The sequence below is a fragment of the Somniosus microcephalus genome, chromosome 15 (genome assembly GCF_052327205.1).
Source record: "Somniosus microcephalus isolate GS21.2 chromosome 15, FLI_Smic_1.0, whole genome shotgun sequence".
NCBI lineage: Eukaryota > Metazoa > Chordata > Chondrichthyes > Squaliformes > Somniosidae > Somniosus > Somniosus microcephalus.
Window position 1 is genome coordinate 1,119,093 of NC_141001.1, and position 19,728 is coordinate 1,138,820.

The 19,728-nt window shown below is 57.6% G+C and overlaps 1 protein-coding gene across 2 annotated transcripts in view; it reads right to left on the reverse strand.

Annotated features, from left to right (window-relative positions):
* fbxo3 (F-box protein 3) overlaps positions 1-19,728 on the reverse strand; it is a 52,773-nt gene that overhangs the window by 20,183 nt on the left and 12,862 nt on the right. For both annotated transcript variants that reach the window (XM_086007450.1, XM_086007449.1), the window contains exons 6-8: positions 15,656-15,778; positions 4,200-4,315; positions 1,855-2,045 (exon numbers count right to left, since the gene is read on the reverse strand). In XM_086007450.1, the coding sequence (XP_085863576.1) occupies positions 1,855-2,045; positions 4,200-4,315; positions 15,656-15,778 (430 nt within the window). The remainder of the gene's footprint in view (positions 1-1,854; positions 2,046-4,199; positions 4,316-15,655; positions 15,779-19,728) is intronic.

Genomic DNA, 19,728 nt, shown 5'->3' on the forward strand with positions numbered 1-19,728 from the left:
GTTGGAGAGGGTGCAGAGGAGGTTCACCAGGATGTTACCGGGGCTGGAGCGCTTCAGCTATGAAGAGAGACTGGGCAGATTGGGTTTGTTTTCCTTGGAGCAGAGGAGGCTGATTGAGGTGTACAAAATTATGAGGGGCATAGATAGGATGGATGCTGAGGAGCTTTTTCCCTTAGTAGAGGGGTCAATAACTAGGGGGCATAGATTCAAGGTAAAGGGCGGGAGGTTTAGAGGGGATTTGAGGAAGAACTTTTTCACCCAGAGGGTGGTTGGAGTCTGGAACTCACTGCCTGAAAGGGTTGTGGAGGCAGGCATCCTCACAACATTTAAGAAGCATTTGGATGAGCACTTGAAATGCCATAGCATACAAGGCTACGGACCAAATGCTGGAATATGGGATTAGATCAGACAGGGCTTGATGGCCGGCGCGGACACGATGGGCCGAAGGGCCTCTAGCCGTGCTGTATAACTCTATGACTCTATGAGATCACCAGTCATATTCCACTGAGACCACTAGTGATATTAAAAACAGCGATCAGTCATATTCCACACTGAGATCACCAGTCATATTCCACACTGAGATCACCAGTCATATTCCACACTGCGATCACCAGTCATATTCCACACTGCGATCACCAGTCATATTCCACACTGCGATCACCAGTCATATTCCACACTGCGATCACCAGTCATATTCCACACTGCGATCACCTGTCATATTCCACACTGAGATCACCAATCATATTCCACTGAAATCACCAGTCATATTCCAAAAGATCACCAGTCATATTCCACACTGCGATCACCAGTCATATTACACACAGCGATCACCAGACATATTCCACACTGCGATCACCAGCCATATTCCACACAGATTTCACCAGTCATATTCCGCACTGCGATCACCAGTCATATTCCACACTGCGACCGCCAGTCATATTCCACACAGAGATCACCATTCATATTCCACACTGCGAACACCAGTCATATTCCACACTGCGATCGCCAGTCATATTCCACACTGAGATCACCATTCATATTCCACACTGCGAACACCAGTCATATTCCACACTGCGATCGCCAGTCATATTCCACACTGAGATCACCATTCATATTCCACACTGAGATCACCACTCATATTCCACACTGCGATCGCCAGTCATATTCCTCATTGCGATCACCAGTCATATTCCACACGGAGATCACCAGTCATATTCCACACTGAGATCACCAGTCAAATTCCACACTGAAATCACCAGTCATATTCCACTGAGATCGCCAGTCATATTCCACACTGAGATCACCAGTCATATTCCACACGGAGATTCGGAGTCATATTCCACACGGACATCACCAGTCATATTCCACACTGCGATCACCAATTATATTCCACACTAAGATCACCAGTCATATTGGAAACTGAGATCACCAGACATATTCCACTCAGATCACCAGTCATATCCCACACGGAGATCCGGAGTCATATTCCACACTGAGATCAGTCATATTCCACACTGCAATCACCAGTCATATTCCACACTCAGATCACCAGTCATATTCCACACTGAGATCACCAGTCGTATTCCACACTGCAATCACCAGTCATATTCCACACTGCGATCACCAGCCATAAGCCACACTGCGAGCAGTCATATTCCACACTGAGATCACCAGCCATAAGCCACACTTCGATCACCAGTCATATTCCACACTGAGATCACCAGTCATATTCCACACTGAGATCAGTCATATTCCAAACTCTCTCGTACTCTAACCCTTCGACGCTGTGCTCTCTAGTACTCTGGACTAGACGAACAGTTGACTGCGCTGGCCTGGCTCTAGCGCTGCACCCACCTGGCGAGCGAGCGACCCTCGGAATGGCGGGCACACCATGTAGAATCTCGGAATAGTAGCGTTGAAGGTGAGCTTCTTCTTGGAGAGTTGTTGGAAAGTGTAGTAGCCTTCCATGTAGCCTGAGGGGGTGGTGAAGGTAGTGCAGCTGGTGTACTCATGCACACTGCCAGGGCGCAGCACTGGGAACTCACCTACGGCACGGAGTGAGAGAGAGAGAAAGGGAAAGAAATATCTCTACAGATCAAAGTGGTAAATAGATATCCTTAAGCAGTTTTGAAAGTCTGGTCGCTGCCCGCTGCAGTCTGTTTGGTCCGGTTGCTGCCAGGTGACTCCGGTCCCAGCTCCCTTGCAGCTGGGAAATCTCACTCATGTTGGAGCAAAGCAGGTGTCACTGGCTGGGATCAGCTGCCTCAGCAGCCATTAAATTCCTGCCCACAGTCCTGTCACTGACCCCAGACCCCGCCACCGGGCCCCGCCCCCGGGTCGTGCCACTCAGTACTCACTGCCCACAGTCCTGTCACTGCCCCCGGGTCCTGGCATTCCATACTCACTGCCCACAGTCCTGTCACTGCCCCCGGGTCCTGCCACCCCGTACCCACTGCCCACAGTCCTGTCACTGACCCCGGGTCCTGGCATTCCGTACTCACTGCCCACAGTCCTGTCACTGCCCCCGGGTCCTGCCACCCCGTACCCACTGCCCACAGTCCTGTCACTGACCCCGGGTCCTGGCATTCCGTACTCACTGCCCATAGTCCTGTCACTGCCCCCGGGTCCTGGCATTCCGTACTCACTGCCCACAGTCCCGTCACTGCCCCCGGGTCCTGGCATTCCGTACCCACTGCCCACAATCCTAGTGTAACTAGTGGGGTGCCGCAAGGATCAGTGTTGGGGCCACAATCTATATTAATGACCTAGATGAAGGGACCAAATGTAATGTATACAAGTTTGCTGATGATACAAAGCTAGGTGGGACAGTAAGCTGTGAGGAGAAACTAAAGAGTCTGCAAAGGGATATAGATAGACTAAGTGAGTGGGCAGTAAAGTAGCAGATGGAGTATAATGGAGGGAAATGTGAGGTTATTCACTTTGGTAGGAAGAATAGAAAAACAGAATATTTTTTAAATGATGAGAAACTTTCAAATGTTGGTGTTCAGAGAGATTTGGGTGTCCTCGTGCAAGGAACACAGAAAGCTAGCATACAGGTACAGCAAGCAATAAGGAAGGCCTTTATTGCAAGGGGGTTGGAGTATAAGAGTAAGGAAGTCTTGTTACAATTGTACAGGGCCTTGGTAAGACCACACCCGGAGTACTGTGCACAGTTTTGATCTCCTTATCTAAGGAAGGATACACTTGCCTTGGAGGTGGTGCAACGAAGGTTCACTAGATTGATTCCTGGGATGAGAGGGCTGTCCTATGAGGAGAGATTGTGTAGAATGGGCCGATACTCTCTGGAGTTTAGAAGAATGAGAGGTGATCTCATTGAAACATACAAGATTCTGAAGGGGATTAAGAGGTTGTTTCCCTTGGCTGGAGAGTCTAGAACAAAGGGGACACAGTCTCAGGATAAGGGGCCTGCCATTTAAGACTGAGATGAGGAGGAATTTCTTCACTCGGAGGGTTGTGAATCTTTGGTATTCTCTGCACCAGAGGGCTGTGGATGCTGAGTCTTTGAGGATATTCAAGGCTGAGATAGATTTTTGGACTCTAGGGGAATCGAGGGATATGGGGATCAGACGGGAAAGCGGAGTTGAGGTCGATGATTAGCCACGATCTTATTGAATGTCGGAGCAGGCTGGAGGGGCCGTATGGCTGACTCCTGCTCTTATTCTTATGTCCTGTCACTGCCCCCGGGTCCTGCCACTCCGAACCCACTGCCCACAGTCCCGTCACTGCCCCCGGGTCCTGCCACTCCGAACCCACTGCCCACAGTCCTGTCACTCCGTACCCAATGCCCCCGGGTCCTGCCACTCCGAACCCACTGCCCACAGTCCCGTCACTGCCCCCGGGTCCTCCCACTCCGTACCCACTGCCCCCGGGTCCTGCCACTCCGTACCCACTGCCCACAGTCCCGTCACTGCCCCCGGGTCCTCCCACTCCGTACCCACTGCCCTCGGGTCCTGCCACTCCGTACCCACTGCCCACAGTCCTGCCACTCCGTACCCACTGCCCGCGGGTCCTGCCACTCCGTACCCACTGCCCACAGTCCTGTCACTCCGTACCCACTGCCCCCGGGTCCTGCCACTCCGCACCCACTGCCCACAGTCCTGTCACTGCCCCCGGGTCCTGCCACTCCGTACCCACTGCCCACAGTCCTGCCACTGCCCCCAGGTCCTACCACTCCGTACCCACTACTCCAGGTCCCTGGACCTCCTCGACGTCTCCATTCTCGTTGGTTATCTTCCAGTAGCGACTGTCAAGCTGACAGACGTTGTCTGGTGAGGCGTCCTTTACCATCTCTATCCTGTATGGGGAAAGACGGAGCACCCATTAACTCTTTCATTGCCTTTAGTTTGTACTGCAAACCACTGCAGGGATTCACACAGGCTCAGAATCAAAACCACTGTTTCAGTAACTGCATTTTGCATTAGCAGCATTTTAGAAAGAATTGTCCTCAGATCAGTTACAACCACGAACATTTCAATTAAACAGACACAGATCACCATCCGTACAGGGGACCAAAAGCTATGACATCAACCAGATCATCTGTTTTGGTGATGTTGGTTGAGGGATAAATATTGGTCAGGACACCGGGGAGAACTCCCCTGCTCTTCTTGAAAACAGTGCCATGGGATCCGAGAGGACAGAAAGGACCTCAGTTTAACGTCTCATCCAAAAGGCGACTCCTCCAACTGTGCAGCACTCCCTCAGTACTGCCCCTCCGACTGTGCAACGTTCCCTCAGTACTCTTCATAGGCAGTCCCACGGAACCGAGGATGACTCCCTCAGTACTGCCCCTCCCAACAGTGCAGCACTTCCGCAGTACTGCCCCGCTGACAGTGCAGCGTTCCCTCAGTGCTGACTCCCCCCCCCCCCCCCAACAGTGCAGCGCTCCCTCAGTACTTCCCCTCCGACAGTGCAGCATTCCATCAGTACAGGTACTGCCCCTCCGACAGCGCAGCACTCCATCAGTACTGCCCCTCCGACAGTGCAGCGCTCCCTCAGTACTGCCCTGGAGTGTCAGCCTAGATCTACGCTTAATTCTATGTGGAATTCACAGAGGTGTGAGGCTGTGGAATTCAGAGAGAGGTGAGACTGTGGAATTCACACAGAGAGGTGAGACTGTGGAATTCACACAGAGAGGCGAGACTGTGGAATTCACAGAGGTGTGAGACTGTGGAATTGTCACAGAGAGGTGTGAGACTGTGGAATACCGAGAAATTACAGGCCAGTCAGCCTAACCTCGGTGGTGGGAAAATTATTGGAACGAATTCTGAAGGACAGGATAAATCTTCATTTAGAAAGACACGGATTAATCAAAGATAGTCAGCATGGATTTGTTAAGGGAAGGTCGTGTCCGACAAACTTGATTGAATTTTTTGAGGAGGTAACAAGGAGGGTAGATGAGGGTAGTGCGTTTGATGTAGTGTATACGGACTTCAGCAAGGTTTTTGATAAGGTTCCACGTGGCAGACTGGTCACGAAGTTAAAAGCCCATGGGATCCAGGACAAAGTGTCAAGTTAGATTCAAAATTGGCTCAGAGACAGGAAGCAGAGGGTAGCAAAATACTGCAGATGCTGGAAATCCGAAATAACAGAAAACGCTGGAAACACTCAGCAGGCCAGGCAACATCCGTGGAGAGAGAAACAGAGTCAACGGTTCAGGTCGAAACCCTTCTACAGAACTGAGAAAAAAAAAGCAGGAAATGGGGCTGGGAAATGGGGGAGGGGATGAAAGAACAAAAAGGAAGGTCTGAGAGGTGAAGAGCCATGAAGAGATATTCAAGGCGAGACGAGATGGTAATAGGACAGGTAAAGAGACAAAGGATGGCTCTAGATGAAGTGTGAAATACGCTGGCAGAATGAGAGACAGCTGCCATGTGGGAGAGAAAATAAAAGGAAAAGGCACAAACCAAAAGTGTGGATAAAAAATATATAAAAAGGTAATAGGGGCCGAGGTTATGATCTGAAATTGTTGAACTCGATATCGAGTCCGGAAGGCTGTAAAGTGCCTAATCGGAAGACGGGGTGCTGTTCCTCAAGCTTACACTGAGCTTCCGTGGAACAATGCAAGAGACCGAGCACGGTGAGGTTCGAGTGGGAATGGGGCGGTGAATTAAAGTGACAGGCGACCGGAAGCTCGGGGTCACCCTTACGGACTGAATGGAGGTGTTCCGCAAAGCGGTCACCCAATCTGCATTTGGTCTCCCCAATGTAGAGGAGACCACATCGTGAGCAGCAAATACAGTATACTAGGTTGCAAGAAGTACAAGTAAATCGCTGTTTCACCTGGAAGGGGTGTTTGGGGCCCTGGACAGTGGGAAGGGGGGAGGTATAGGGGCAGGTGTTACATCTCCTTGCGCTTGCACGGGAAGGTGCCGGGCGAAGGGGAAGGGGTGCTGGGGGTGATACAGGAGTGGACAAAGGTGTCTTGGAGGGAGCGGTCCATACGGAATGCTGAAAGGGGAGGGGAGGGGAAGATGCGTTTGGTGGTGGGATCACGTTGGACGTGGCGGAAATGGCGGACGGTGATCCGTTGAAAGTGGAGGCTGGTGGGGTGAATGGTGAGGACAAGGGGAACCCTATCGCAGTTCCGGGAGGGAGGGGCAGGGGTGAGGGCAGGAGTACGGGAGATAGAACGGAGGACCGTGTTAACCACAGTAGAGGGGCATCCTCGGTTGAGGAAAAAGGAAGACATGTCGTAAGCACTGGTGTGGAAGGTGGCATCGTCGGAGCAGACGCGGCGGAGACGGAGAAACTGGGAGAATGGAATAGAGTCCTTACAGGAGGTGGGGTGGGAGGAAGTGTAGTCCAGGTAGCTGTGGGAGTCAGTGGGCTTGCAGTGAATGTTGGTCAATAACCTATCCCCAGAGATGGAGACGGAGAAGTTGAGGAAGGGAAGGGAAGAGTCAGAGATGGACCATGTGAAGGTGAAGAAAGGGTGGAAATTGAAGGCAAAGTGAATTAAATTGTTTAGTTCAGGGCGAGAGTAGGAAACGGCACCGATACAGTCATCAATGTACCGGAAAAAGGTGAGGGAGGGGACCCGAGTAGGACTGGAACAAAGAGTGTTCCACATATCCCACGAAAAGGCAGGCATAGCTAGGACCCATGCGGGTACCCATAGCAACACCTTTAATTTGGAGGAAATGAGTGGAGTTAAAGGAGAAGTTGTTCAATGTGACAACAAGTTCAGCCAGGCGGAGGAGGGTAGTGGTGGATGGGGACTGGTTGGGCCTCTGTTCAAGGAAGAAGCGGAGCGCCCTCAGGCCATCCTGGTGGGGGATGGAGGTGCAGAGGGATTGTACGTCAGTAAAAAGGAGGCGGTTGGGGCCAGGAAACTGGAAACTGTTAAAGTGGCGGAGGGCGCCAAGAGTCACGGGTGTAGGTGGGAAGAGACTGGACAAGGGGAGAAAAGATAGAGTCGAGATAGGAAGAGTTAAGTTCCGTGGGGCAAGAACAGGCTGAAACGATGGGTCTACCAGGGTAGTCCTGTTTGTGGATCTTGGGAAGGAGGTAGAAGTGGGCTGTGCAGGGTTGGGGAACTATGAGGTTGGTGGCCGCGGGGGGAAGATCTCCAGAGGAGATGAGGCCAGCGAGTCTTGGAAACGGTGGTTTGATGTTCGGTAGTGGGGTCATGGTCCAGGTGGAGGTAGGAAGAGGTGTCGGAGAGTTGGCGTTCAGCTTCCGCTAGGTAGAGGTCGGTTCGCCAAACAACAACAGCACCAACCTTATCAGCAGGTTTAATGACAATGTCAGGGTTGGATCTAAGAGAATGGAGTGCTGCGAGTTCAGAGGGAGGTAGGTTGGAGTGAGTGAGGGGAGCAGAGAAATGGAGACGGCCGATGTCACGCCGGCAGTTAGCAATGAAAAGATCTAGAGAGGGTAAGAGGCCAGGGGGAGGGGTCCAGGTAGAACGGGAATTCTGAAAGCGAGAGAAAGGGTCAGCCGTGCGAGGGGAAGACTCCTGGCCAAAGAAGTGGGCACGGAGACGAAGGCGGCGGAAAAAGAGCTCAACATCGTGCCGAGCTCGAAATTCATTGAGGTGGGGGCGTAAGGGGATGAAGCTCAGGCCTTTGCTGAGGACTGATCGTTCGGGGTCAGAGAGGGGAAGGTCAGAGGGGATAGTGAAAACGCGGCAGGGGGTGAGATTGGGAGAAGGGGGGGGTCAGAGGACAGAAGGGGAAGAAGGTTCCGGAGGGGCGTTGGTGTCCAAGAGTTGATGAAGCCTGCGATCCTTGACATCGGAAAGGAAGACAAAAAGTTTTTTGTTGAAGCGTCGGATGAGTCGAAGGATGAAATGGAACTGTGGACCCGGACAGCTTTGAGATAGAGTGCGTTGGTGCTGCTGAAGAGAGAGGTCGAGAAAGTTCATGTGGCGCCGCATGGCGTTGAGCGTGGATCTCAAGGTGCGGCAAGAGCAGTAGTTCGAGGAACGATGAATAGTGTTCATTTGACGCCACATGGGAAGGAAGCAGAGGGTAATGGTTGATGGGTGTTTTTGTGACTGGAAGGCTGTTTCCAGTGGGGTTCCGCAGGGCTTAGTACTGGGTCCCTTGCTTTTTGTGGTATATATCAATGATCTGGACTTGAATATAGGGGGTATGATTAAGAAGTTTGCAGACGATGTTAAAATCGGCTGTGTGGTTGATACTGAAGAAGGAAGCTGTAGACTGCAGGAAGATATCAATAAATTGGTCAGGTGGGCAGAACAGTGGCAAATGGAATTCAATCCGGAGAAGTGTGAGGTAATGCATTTGGGGAGGGCTAACAAGGAAAGGGAATACACATTAAATGGTAGGACACCGAGTAGTGTAGAGGAACAGAGGGACGTTGGAGTGCATGTCCACAGATCCCTGAAGGTAGCAGGCCAGGTAGATAAGGTGGTTAAGGCACACGGGATACTTGCCTTTATTAGCCGTGGCATAGAATACAAGAGCAGTGGGGTTATGCTTCAACTGTATAAAACACTAGTTGGGCCTCAGCTAGAGTACTGTGTGCAGTTCTGGTCACCACATTACAGGAAGGATGTGATTGCACTAGAGAGGGTACAGAGGAGATTTACAAGGATGTTGCCGGGGGTAGGGAATCTTAGCTATGAGGAAAGACTGGATAGGCTGGGTCTGTTTTCCTTGGAACAGAGGAGGCTGAGGGGAGACCTTATTGAGGTGTATAAAATTATGAGGGGCCTGGATAAAGTGGATAGAAAGGACCGATTTCCCTTAGCAGAGGGGTCAAAAACCAGAGGGCACAGATTTAAAGTAATTGGTGGAAGGTTTAGAGGGGATTTGAAGGGAAATTTCTTCACCCAGAGGGTTGTGGGGGTCTGGAACTCACTGCCTGAAAGGGTGGTAGAGGCAGGAACCCAAACCACATTTAAAAAGTACTTGGATGTGCACTTGGGATACTGTAACCTGCAGGGCTACAGACCAAGAGCTGGGAAGTGGGATTAGGCTGGATAGCCCTTTGTTGGCCGGCGCGGACACGATGGGCCGAAATGGACTGCGGAGCTCGCAGGGAGGCGCGAGTGCGGAGCTCGCAGGGAGGCGCGAGTGCGGAATTGACAGGGCGGCGCGACTGCGGAAGTCACGGAGGCGCGACTGCGGAATTGACGGAGGCGCGGCTGCGGAATTGACGGAGGCGCGGCTGCGGAATACACGGAGGCGCGGCTGCGGAATTGACAGGGCGGCGCGGCTGCGGAAGTCACAGGGAGGCGCGGCTGCGGAAGTCACAGGGAGGCGCGGCTGCGGAATTCACAGGGAGGCGCGGCTGCGGAATTCACAGGGAGGCGCGACTGCGGAATTCACAGGGAGGCGCGACTGCGGAATTCACAGGGAGGCGCGACTGCGGAATTCACAGGGAGGCGCGACTGCGGAATTCACAGGGAGGCGCGACTGCGGAATTCACAGGGAGGCGCGACTGCGGAATTCACAGGGAGGCGCGACTGCGGAATTCACAGGGAGGCGCGACTGCGGAATTCACAGGGAGGCGCGACTGCGGAATTCACAGGGAGGCGCGACTGCGGAATTCACAGGGAGGCGCGACTGCGGAATTCACAGGGAGGCGCGACTGCGGAATTCACAGGGAGGCGCGACTGCGGAATTCACAGGGAGGCGCGACTGCGGAATTCACAGGGAGGCGCGACTGCGGAATTCACAGGGAGGCGCGACTGCGGAATTCACAGGGAGGCGCGACTGCGGAATTCACAGGGAGGCGCGACTGCGGAATTCACAGGGAGGCGCGACTGCGGAATTCACAGGGAGGCGCGACTGCGGAATTCACAGGGAGGCGCGACTGCGGAATTCACAGGGAGGCGCGACTGCGGAATTCACAGGGAGGCGCGACTGCGGAATTCACAGGGAGGCGCGACTGCGGAATTCACAGGGAGGCGCGACTGCGGAATTCACAGGGAGGCGCGACTGCGGAATTCACAGGGAGGCGCGACTGCGGAATTCACGGAGGCGCGACTGCGGAATTCACAGGGAGGCGCGACTGCGGAATTCACAGGGAGGCGCGACTGCGGAATTCACAGGGAGGCGCGACTGCGGAATTCACAGGGAGGCGCGACTGCGGAATTCACAGGGAGGCGCGACTGCGGAATTCACAGGGAGGCGCGACTGCGGAATTCACAGGGAGGCGCGACTGCGGAATTCACAGGGAGGCGCGACTGCGGAATTCACAGGGAGGCGCGACTGCGGAATTCACAGGGAGGCGCGACTGCGGAATTCACAGGGAGGCGCGACTGCGGAATTCACAGGGAGGCGCGACTGCGGAATTCACAGGGAGGCGCGACTGCGGAATTCACAGGGAGGCGCGACTGCGGAATTCACAGGGAGGCGCGACTGCGGAATTCACAGGGAGGCGCGACTGCGGAATTCACAGGGAGGCGCGACTGCGGAATTCACAGGGAGGCGCGACTGCGGAATTCACAGGGAGGCGCGACTGCGGAATTCACAGGGAGGCGCGACTGCGGAATTCACAGGGAGGCGCGACTGCGGAATTCACAGGGAGGCGCGACTGCGGAATTCACAGGGAGGCGCGACTGCGGAATTCACAGGGAGGCGCGACTGCGGAATTCACAGGGAGGCGCGACTGCGGAATTCACAGGGAGGCGCGACTGCGGAATTCACAGGGAGGCGCGACTGCGGAATTCACAGGGAGGCGCGACTGCGGAATTCACAGGGAGGCGCGACTGCGGAATTCACAGGGAGGCGCGACTGCGGAATTCACAGGGAGGCGCGACTGCGGAATTCACAGGGAGGCGCGACTGCGGAATTCACAGGGAGGCGCGACTGCGGAATTCACAGGGAGGCGCGACTGCGGAATTCACAGGGAGGCGCGACTGCGGAATTCACAGGGAGGCGCGACTGCGGAATTCACAGGGAGGCGCGACTGCGGAATTCACAGGGAGGCGCGACTGCGGAATTCACAGGGAGGCGCGACTGCGGAATTCACAGGGAGGCGCGACTGCGGAATTCACAGGGAGGCGCGACTGCGGAATTCACAGGGAGGCGCGACTGCGGAATTCACAGGGAGGCGCGACTGCGGAATTCACAGGGAGGCGCGACTGCGGAATTCACAGGGAGGCGCGACTGCGGAATTCACAGGGAGGCGCGACTGCGGAATTCACAGGGAGGCGCGACTGCGGAATTCACAGGGAGGCGCGACTGCGGAATTCACAGGGAGGCGCGACTGCGGAATTCACAGGGAGGCGCGACTGCGGAATTCACAGGGAGGCGCGACTGCGGAATTCACAGGGAGGCGCGACTGCGGAATTCACAGGGAGGCGCGACTGCGGAATTCACAGGGAGGCGCGACTGCGGAATTCACAGGGAGGCGCGACTGCGGAATTCACAGGGAGGCGCGACTGCGGAATTCACAGGGAGGCGCGACTGCGGAATTCACAGGGAGGCGCGACTGCGGAATTCACAGGGAGGCGCGACTGCGGAATTCACAGGGAGGCGCGACTGCGGAATTCACAGGGAGGCGCGACTGCGGAATTCACAGGGAGGCGCGACTGCGGAATTCACAGGGAGGCGCGACTGCGGAATTCACAGGGAGGCGCGACTGCGGAATTCACAGGGAGGCGCGACTGCGGAATTCACAGGGAGGCGCGACTGCGGAATTCACAGGGAGGCGCGACTGCGGAATTCACAGGGAGGCGCGACTGCGGAATTCACAGGGAGGCGCGACTGCGGAATTCACAGGGAGGCGCGACTGCGGAATTCACAGGGAGGCGCGACTGCGGAATTCACAGGGAGGCGCGACTGCGGAATTCACAGGGAGGCGCGACTGCGGAATTCACAGGGAGGCGCGACTGCGGAATTCACAGGGAGGCGCGACTGCGGAATTCACAGGGAGGCGCGACTGCGGAATTCACAGGGAGGCGCGACTGCGGAATTCACAGGGAGGCGCGACTGCGGAATTCACAGGGAGGCGCGACTGCGGAATTCACAGGGAGGCGCGACTGCGGAATTCACAGGGAGGCGCGACTGCGGAATTCACAGGGAGGCGCGACTGCGGAATTCACAGGGAGGCGCGACTGCGGAATTCACAGGGAGGCGCGACTGCGGAATTCACAGGGAGGCGCGACTGCGGAATTCACAGGGAGGCGCGACTGCGGAATTCACAGGGAGGCGCGACTGCGGAATTCACAGGGAGGCGCGACTGCGGAATTCACAGGGAGGCGCGACTGCGGAATTCACAGGGAGGCGCGACTGCGGAATTCACAGGGAGGCGCGACTGCGGAATTCACAGGGAGGCGCGACTGCGGAATTCACAGGGAGGCGCGACTGCGGAATTCACAGGGAGGCGCGACTGCGGAATTCACAGGGAGGCGCGACTGCGGAATTCACAGGGAGGCGCGACTGCGGAATTCACAGGGAGGCGCGACTGCGGAATTCACAGGGAGGCGCGACTGCGGAATTCACAGGGAGGCGCGACTGCGGAATTCACAGGGAGGCGCGACTGCGGAATTCACAGGGAGGCGCGACTGCGGAATTCACAGGGAGGCGCGACTGCGGAATTCACAGGGAGGCGCGACTGCGGAATTCACAGGGAGGCGCGACTGCGGAATTCACAGGGAGGCGCGACTGCGGAATTCACAGGGAGGCGCGACTGCGGAATTCACAGGGAGGCGCGACTGCGGAATTCACAGGGAGGCGCGACTGCGGAATTCACAGGGAGGCGCGACTGCGGAATTCACAGGGAGGCGCGACTGCGGAATTCACAGGGAGGCGCGACTGCGGAATTCACAGGGAGGCGCGACTGCGGAATTCACAGGGAGGCGCGACTGCGGAATTCACAGGGAGGCGAGACTGCGGAATTCACAGGGAGGCGAGACTGCGGAATTCACAGGGAGGCGAGACTGCGGAATTCACAGGGAGGCGAGACTGCGGAATTCACGGAGGCGAGACTGTGGAATTCACAGGGAGGCGAGACTGTGGAATTCACAGGGAGGCGAGACTGTGGAATTCACAGGGAGGCGAGACTGTGGAATTCACAGGGAGGCGAGACTGTGGAATTCACAGGGAGGCGAGACTGTGGAATTCACGGAGGCGAGACTGTGGAATTCACAGGGAGGCGAGACTGCGGAATTCACAGGGAGGCGAGACTGTGGAATTCACAGGGAGGCGAGACTGTGGAATTCACGGAGGCGAGACTGTGGAATTCACAGGGAGGCGAGACTGTGGAATTCACAGGGAGGTGAGACTGTGGAATTCACAGGGAGGTGAGACTGTGGAATTCACAGGGAAGTGAGACTGTGGAATTCACAGGGAGGGGAGACTGTGGAATTCACAGGGAGGGGAGACTGTGGAATTCACAGAGAGAGGCGAGACTGTGGAATTCACGGAGGCGAGACTGTGGAATTCACAGGGAGGTGAGACTGTGGAATTCACAGGGAGGTGAGACTGGAATTCACAGGGAGGCGAGACTGTGGAATTCACAGGGAAGCGAGACTGTGGAATTCACAGGGAGGGGAGACTGTGGAATTCACAGAGAGAGGCGAGACTGTGGAATTCACGGAGGCGAGACTGTGGAATTCACAGGGAGGCGAGACTGTGGAATTCACAGGGAGGCGAGACTGTGGAATTCACAGGGAGGCGAGACTGTGGAATTCACAGGGAGGCGAGACTGTGGAATTCACAGGGAGGCGAGACTGCGGAATTCACAGGGAGGCGAGACTGTGGAATTCACAGGGAGGCGAGACTGTGGAATTCACGGAGGCGAGACTGTGGAATTCACAGGGAGGTGAGACTGTGGAATTCACAGGGAGGTGAGACTGTGGAATTCACAGGGAGGTGAGACTGGAATTCACAGAGAGGCGAGACTGTGGAATTCACGGAGGCGAGACTGTGGAATTCACAGGGAGGTGAGACTGTGGAATTCACAGGGAGGTGAGACTGGAATTCACAGGGAGGCGAGACTGTGGAATTCACAGGGAGGGGAGACTGTGGAATTCACAGAGAGAGGAGACTGTGGAATTCACAGAGAGAGGCGAGACTGGAATTCACACAGAGGCGAGACTGTGGAATTCAGAGAGGTGAGACTGTGGAATTCACACAGAGGTGAGACTGTGGAATTCGGAGAGGTGAGACTGTGGAATTCAGAGAGAGGCGAGACTGTGCAATTCACAGAGAGGTGAGACTGTGGAATTCACACGGAGGCGAGACTGTGGAATTCACAGAGAGGTGAGACTGTGGAATTCACACACGGAGGCGAGACTGTGGAATTCACAGAGAGGTGAGACTGTGGAATTCACACAGGGAGGCGAGACTGTGGAATTCACAGGTGAGACTGTGGAATTCACAGGGAGGTGAGACTGTGAAATTCACAGAGAGGTGAGACTGTGGAATTCACAGAGAGGTGAGACTGTGGAATTCACAGAGAGGTGAGACTGTGGAATTCACAGAGAGGTGAGACTGTGGAATTCACAGAGAGGTGAGACTGTGGAATTCACACGGAGGCGAGACTGTGGAATTCACAGGTGAGACTGTGGAATTCACTGAGAGGCGAGACTGTGGAATTCACAGGGAGGTGAGACTGTGGAATTCACAGAGAGGTGAGACTGTGGAATTCACACAGGGAGGTGAGACTGTGGAATTCACTTATAGTGTTAGTGATTGCGGTTGAAACTGTCAATATTCACAATCAGATGGCTCAGGTGGATTCTCTACCACAAAAGGCAATTGAGGCCAATTCATTAAATATATTCAAGGAGTTAGATATATTTCGTAAGGCTAAAGGGATCAAGGGATATGGAGAGAAGGCAGGGACAGTGTACTGAATTTGGATGATCAGCCATGATCTCATTGAATGGCAGAGCAGGCTCAAGGGGCCTAATGGCCTACTCCTGCTCCTATCTTCTATGTTTCTATGTTTCCATGATAAAGGAAAAGGGAAGAGGGTGGGTAAATGTGATTGGGACTATTTGCTGACAAGGACTGGATGGGTCAAAAGGCCTGTCTCGGTGTTGGAACGTGTGTATTGTCACCCAGAATTTACGCTGATGCAACCTCTGACATTCAGTGTAACATGTGAACAGGTTCTGCCCAGTTTCACAAGTGCTATTAGTCTTGCACTCACTCTGATCTGTCCTACACACCCAGCATGGAATTAAACAGACAGGGAAGGGCCAGCGTACCTGATCCTGTAGGAGAAGAAGTAATGGGGTGGGTGCACTGAGCTCAGCTCCGGTAGGAAGGAGGTGGACACAGATATGATGATGTCGCCTGTTCGAGCCACACATCTTTCGTCGTGGACATACCTGAGAAAGAGGGAATCATGTTAACAGAATGACCAGACAGGGTGAACCACTGTACGACACACAGACTCGCACAGCACAGAAACCCAGACTCTGGTGAGAACACAGCGCGCGCGCAGGAGGCGACGAGGGGCGGCGCGCGCAGGAGGCGACGAGGGGCGGCGCGCGCAGGAGGCGACGAGGGGCGGCGCGCGCAGGAGGCGACGAGAGAGGCAGCGCGCAGGAGGCGACGAGAGAGGCAGCGCGCAGGAGGCGACGAGAGAGGCAGCGCGCAGGAGGCGACGAGAGAGGCAGCGCGCAGGAGGCGACGAGAGAGGCAGCGCGCAGGAGGCGACGAGAGAGGCAGCGCGCAGGAGGCGACGAGAGAGGCAGCGCGCAGGAGGCGACGAGAGAGGCAGCGCGCAGGAGGCGACGAGAGAGGCAGCGCGCAGGAGGCGACGAGAGAGGCAGCGCGCAGGAGGCGACGAGAGAGGCAGCGCGCAGGAGGCGACGAGAGAGGCAGCGCGCAGGAGGCGACGAGAGAGGCAGCGCGCAGGAGGCGACGAGAGAGGCAGCGCGCAGGAGGCGACGAGAGACGCAGCGCGCAGGACGCGACGAGAGACACAGCGCGGACGCGACGAGAGACACAGCGCGCAGGACGCGACGAGAGACACAGCGCGCAGGACGCGACGAGACACACAGCGCGCAGGACGCGACGAGAGACACAGCGCGCAGGACGCGACGAGACACACAGCGCGCAGGACGCGACGAGACACACAGCGCGCAGGACGCGACGAGACACACAGCGCGCAGGACGCGACGAGACACACAGCGCGCAGGACGCGACGAGACACACAGCGCGCAGGACGCGACGAGACACAGCGCGCAGGACGCGACGAGACACACAGCGCGCAGGACGCGACGAGACACACAGCGCGCAGGACGCGACGAGACACACAGCGCGCAGGACGCGACGAGACACAGCGCGCAGGACGCGACGAGACACAGCGCGCAGGACGCGACGAGACACACAGCGCGCAGGACGCGACGAGACACAGCGCGCAGGACGCGACGAGACACACAGCGCGCAGGACGCGACGAGACACACAGCGCGCAGGACGCGACGAGACACACAGCGCGCAGGACGCGACGAGACACACAGCGCGCAGGACGCGACGAGACACACAGCGCGCAGGACGCGACGAGACACACAGCGCGCAGGACGCGACGAGACACACAGCGCGCAGGACGCGACGAGACACACAGCGCGCAGGACGCGACGAGACACACAGCGCGCAGGACGCGACGAGACACACAGCGCGCAGGACGCGACGAGACACACAGCGCGCAGGACGCGACGAGACACACAGCGCGCAGGACGCGACGAGACACACAGCGCGCAGGACGCGACGAGACACACAGCGCGCAGGACGCGACGAGACACACAGCGCGCAGGACGCGACGAGACACACAGCGCGCAGGACGCGACGAGACACACAGCGCGCAGGACGCGACGAGACACACAGCGCGCAGGACGCGACGAGACACACAGCGCGCAGGACGCGACGAGACACACAGCGCGCAGGACGCGACGAGACACACAGCGCGCAGGACGCGACGAGACACACAGCGCGCAGGACGCGACGAGACACACAGCGCGCAGGACGCGACGAGACACACAGCGCGCAGGACGCGACGAGACACACAGCGCGCAGGACGCGACGAGACACACAGCGCGCAGGACGCGACGAGACACACAGCGCGCAGGACGCGACGAGACACACAGCGCGCAGGACGCGACGAGACACACAGCGCGCAGGACGCGACGAGACACACAGCGCGCAGGACGCGACGAGACACACAGCGCGCAGGACGCGACGAGACACACAGCGCGCAGGACGCGACGAGACACACAGCGCGCAGGACGCGACGAGACACACAGCGCGCAGGACGCGACGAGACACACAGCGCGCAGGACGCGACGAGACACACAGCGCGCAGGACGCGACGAGACACACAGCGCGCAGGACGCGACGAGACACACAGCGCGCAGGACGCGACGAGACACACAGCGCGCAGGACGCGACGAGACACACAGCGCGCAGGACGCGACGAGACACACAGCGCGCAGGACGCGACGAGACACACAGCGCGCAGGACGCGACGAGACACACAGCGCGCAGGACGCGACGAGACACACAGCGCGCAGGACGCGACGAGACACACAGCGCGCAGGACGCGACGAGACACACAGCGCGCAGGACGCGACGAGACACACAGCGCGCAGGACGCGACGAGACACACAGCGCGCAGGACGCGACGAGACACACAGCGCGCAGGACGCGACGAGACACACAGCGCGCAGGACGCGACGAGACACACAGCGCGCAGGACGCGACGAGACACACAGCGCGCAGGACGCGACGAGACACACAGCGCGCAGGACGCGACGAGACACACAGCGCGCAGGACGCGACGAGACACACAGCGCGCAGGACGCGACGAGACACACAGCGCGCAGGACGCGACGAGACACACAGCGCGCAGGACGCGACGAGACACACAGCGCGCAGGACGCGACGAGACACACAGCGCGCAGGACGCGACGAGACACACAGCGCGCAGGACGCGACGAGACACACAGCGCGCAGGACGCGACGAGACACACAGCGCGCAGGACGCGACGAGACACACAGCGCGCAGGACGCGACGAGACACACAGCGCGCAGGACGCGACGAGACACACAGCGCGCAGGACGCGACGAGACACACAGCGCGCAGGACGCGACGAGACACACAGCGCGCAGGACGCGACGAGACACACAGCGCGCAGGACGCGACGAGACACACAGCGCGCAGGACGCGACGAGACACACAGCGCGCAGGACGCGACGAGACACACAGCGCGCAGGACGCGACGAGACACACAGCGCGCAGGACGCGACGAGACACACAGCGCGCAGGACGCGACGAGACACACAGCGCGCAGGACGCGACGAGACACACAGCGCGCAGGACGCGACGAGACACACAGCGCGCAGGACGCGACGAGACACACAGCGCGCAGGACGCGACGAGACACACAGCGCGCAGGACGCGACGAGACACACAGCGCGCAGGACGCGACGAGACACACAGCGCGCAGGACGCGACGAGACACACAGCGCGCAGGACGCGACGAGACACACAGCGCGCAGGACGCGACGAGACACACAGCGCGCAGGACGCGACGAGACACACAGCGCGCAGGACGCGACGAGACACACAGCGCGCAGGACGCGACGAGACACACAGCGCGCAGGACGCGACGAGACACACAGCGCGCAGGACGCGACGAGACACACAGCGCGCAGGACGCGACGAGACACACAGCGCGCAGGACGCGACGAGACACACAGCGCGCAGGACGCGACGAGACACACAGCGCGCAGGACGCGACGAGACACACAGCGCGCAGGACGCGACGAGACACACAGCGCGCAGGACGCGACGAGACACACAGCGCGCAGGACGCGACGAGACACACAGCGCGCAGGACGCGACGAGACACACAGCGCGCAGGACGCGACGAGACACACAGCGCGCAGGACGCGACGAGACACACAGCGCGCAGGACGCGACGAGACACACAGCGCGCAGGACGCGACGAGACACACAGCGCGCAGGACGCGACGAGACACACAGCGCGCAGGACGCGACGAGACACACAGCGCGCAGGACGCGACGAGACACACAGCGCGCAGGACGCGACGAGACACACAGCGCGCAGGACGCGACGAGACACACAGCGCGCAGGACGCGACGAGACACACAGCGCGCAGGACGCGACGAGACACACAGCGCGCAGGACGCGACGAGACACACAGCGCGCAGGACGCGACGAGACACACAGCGCGCAGGACGCGACGAGACACACAGCGCGCAGGACGCGACGAGACACACAGCGCGCAGGACGCGACGAGACACACAGCGCG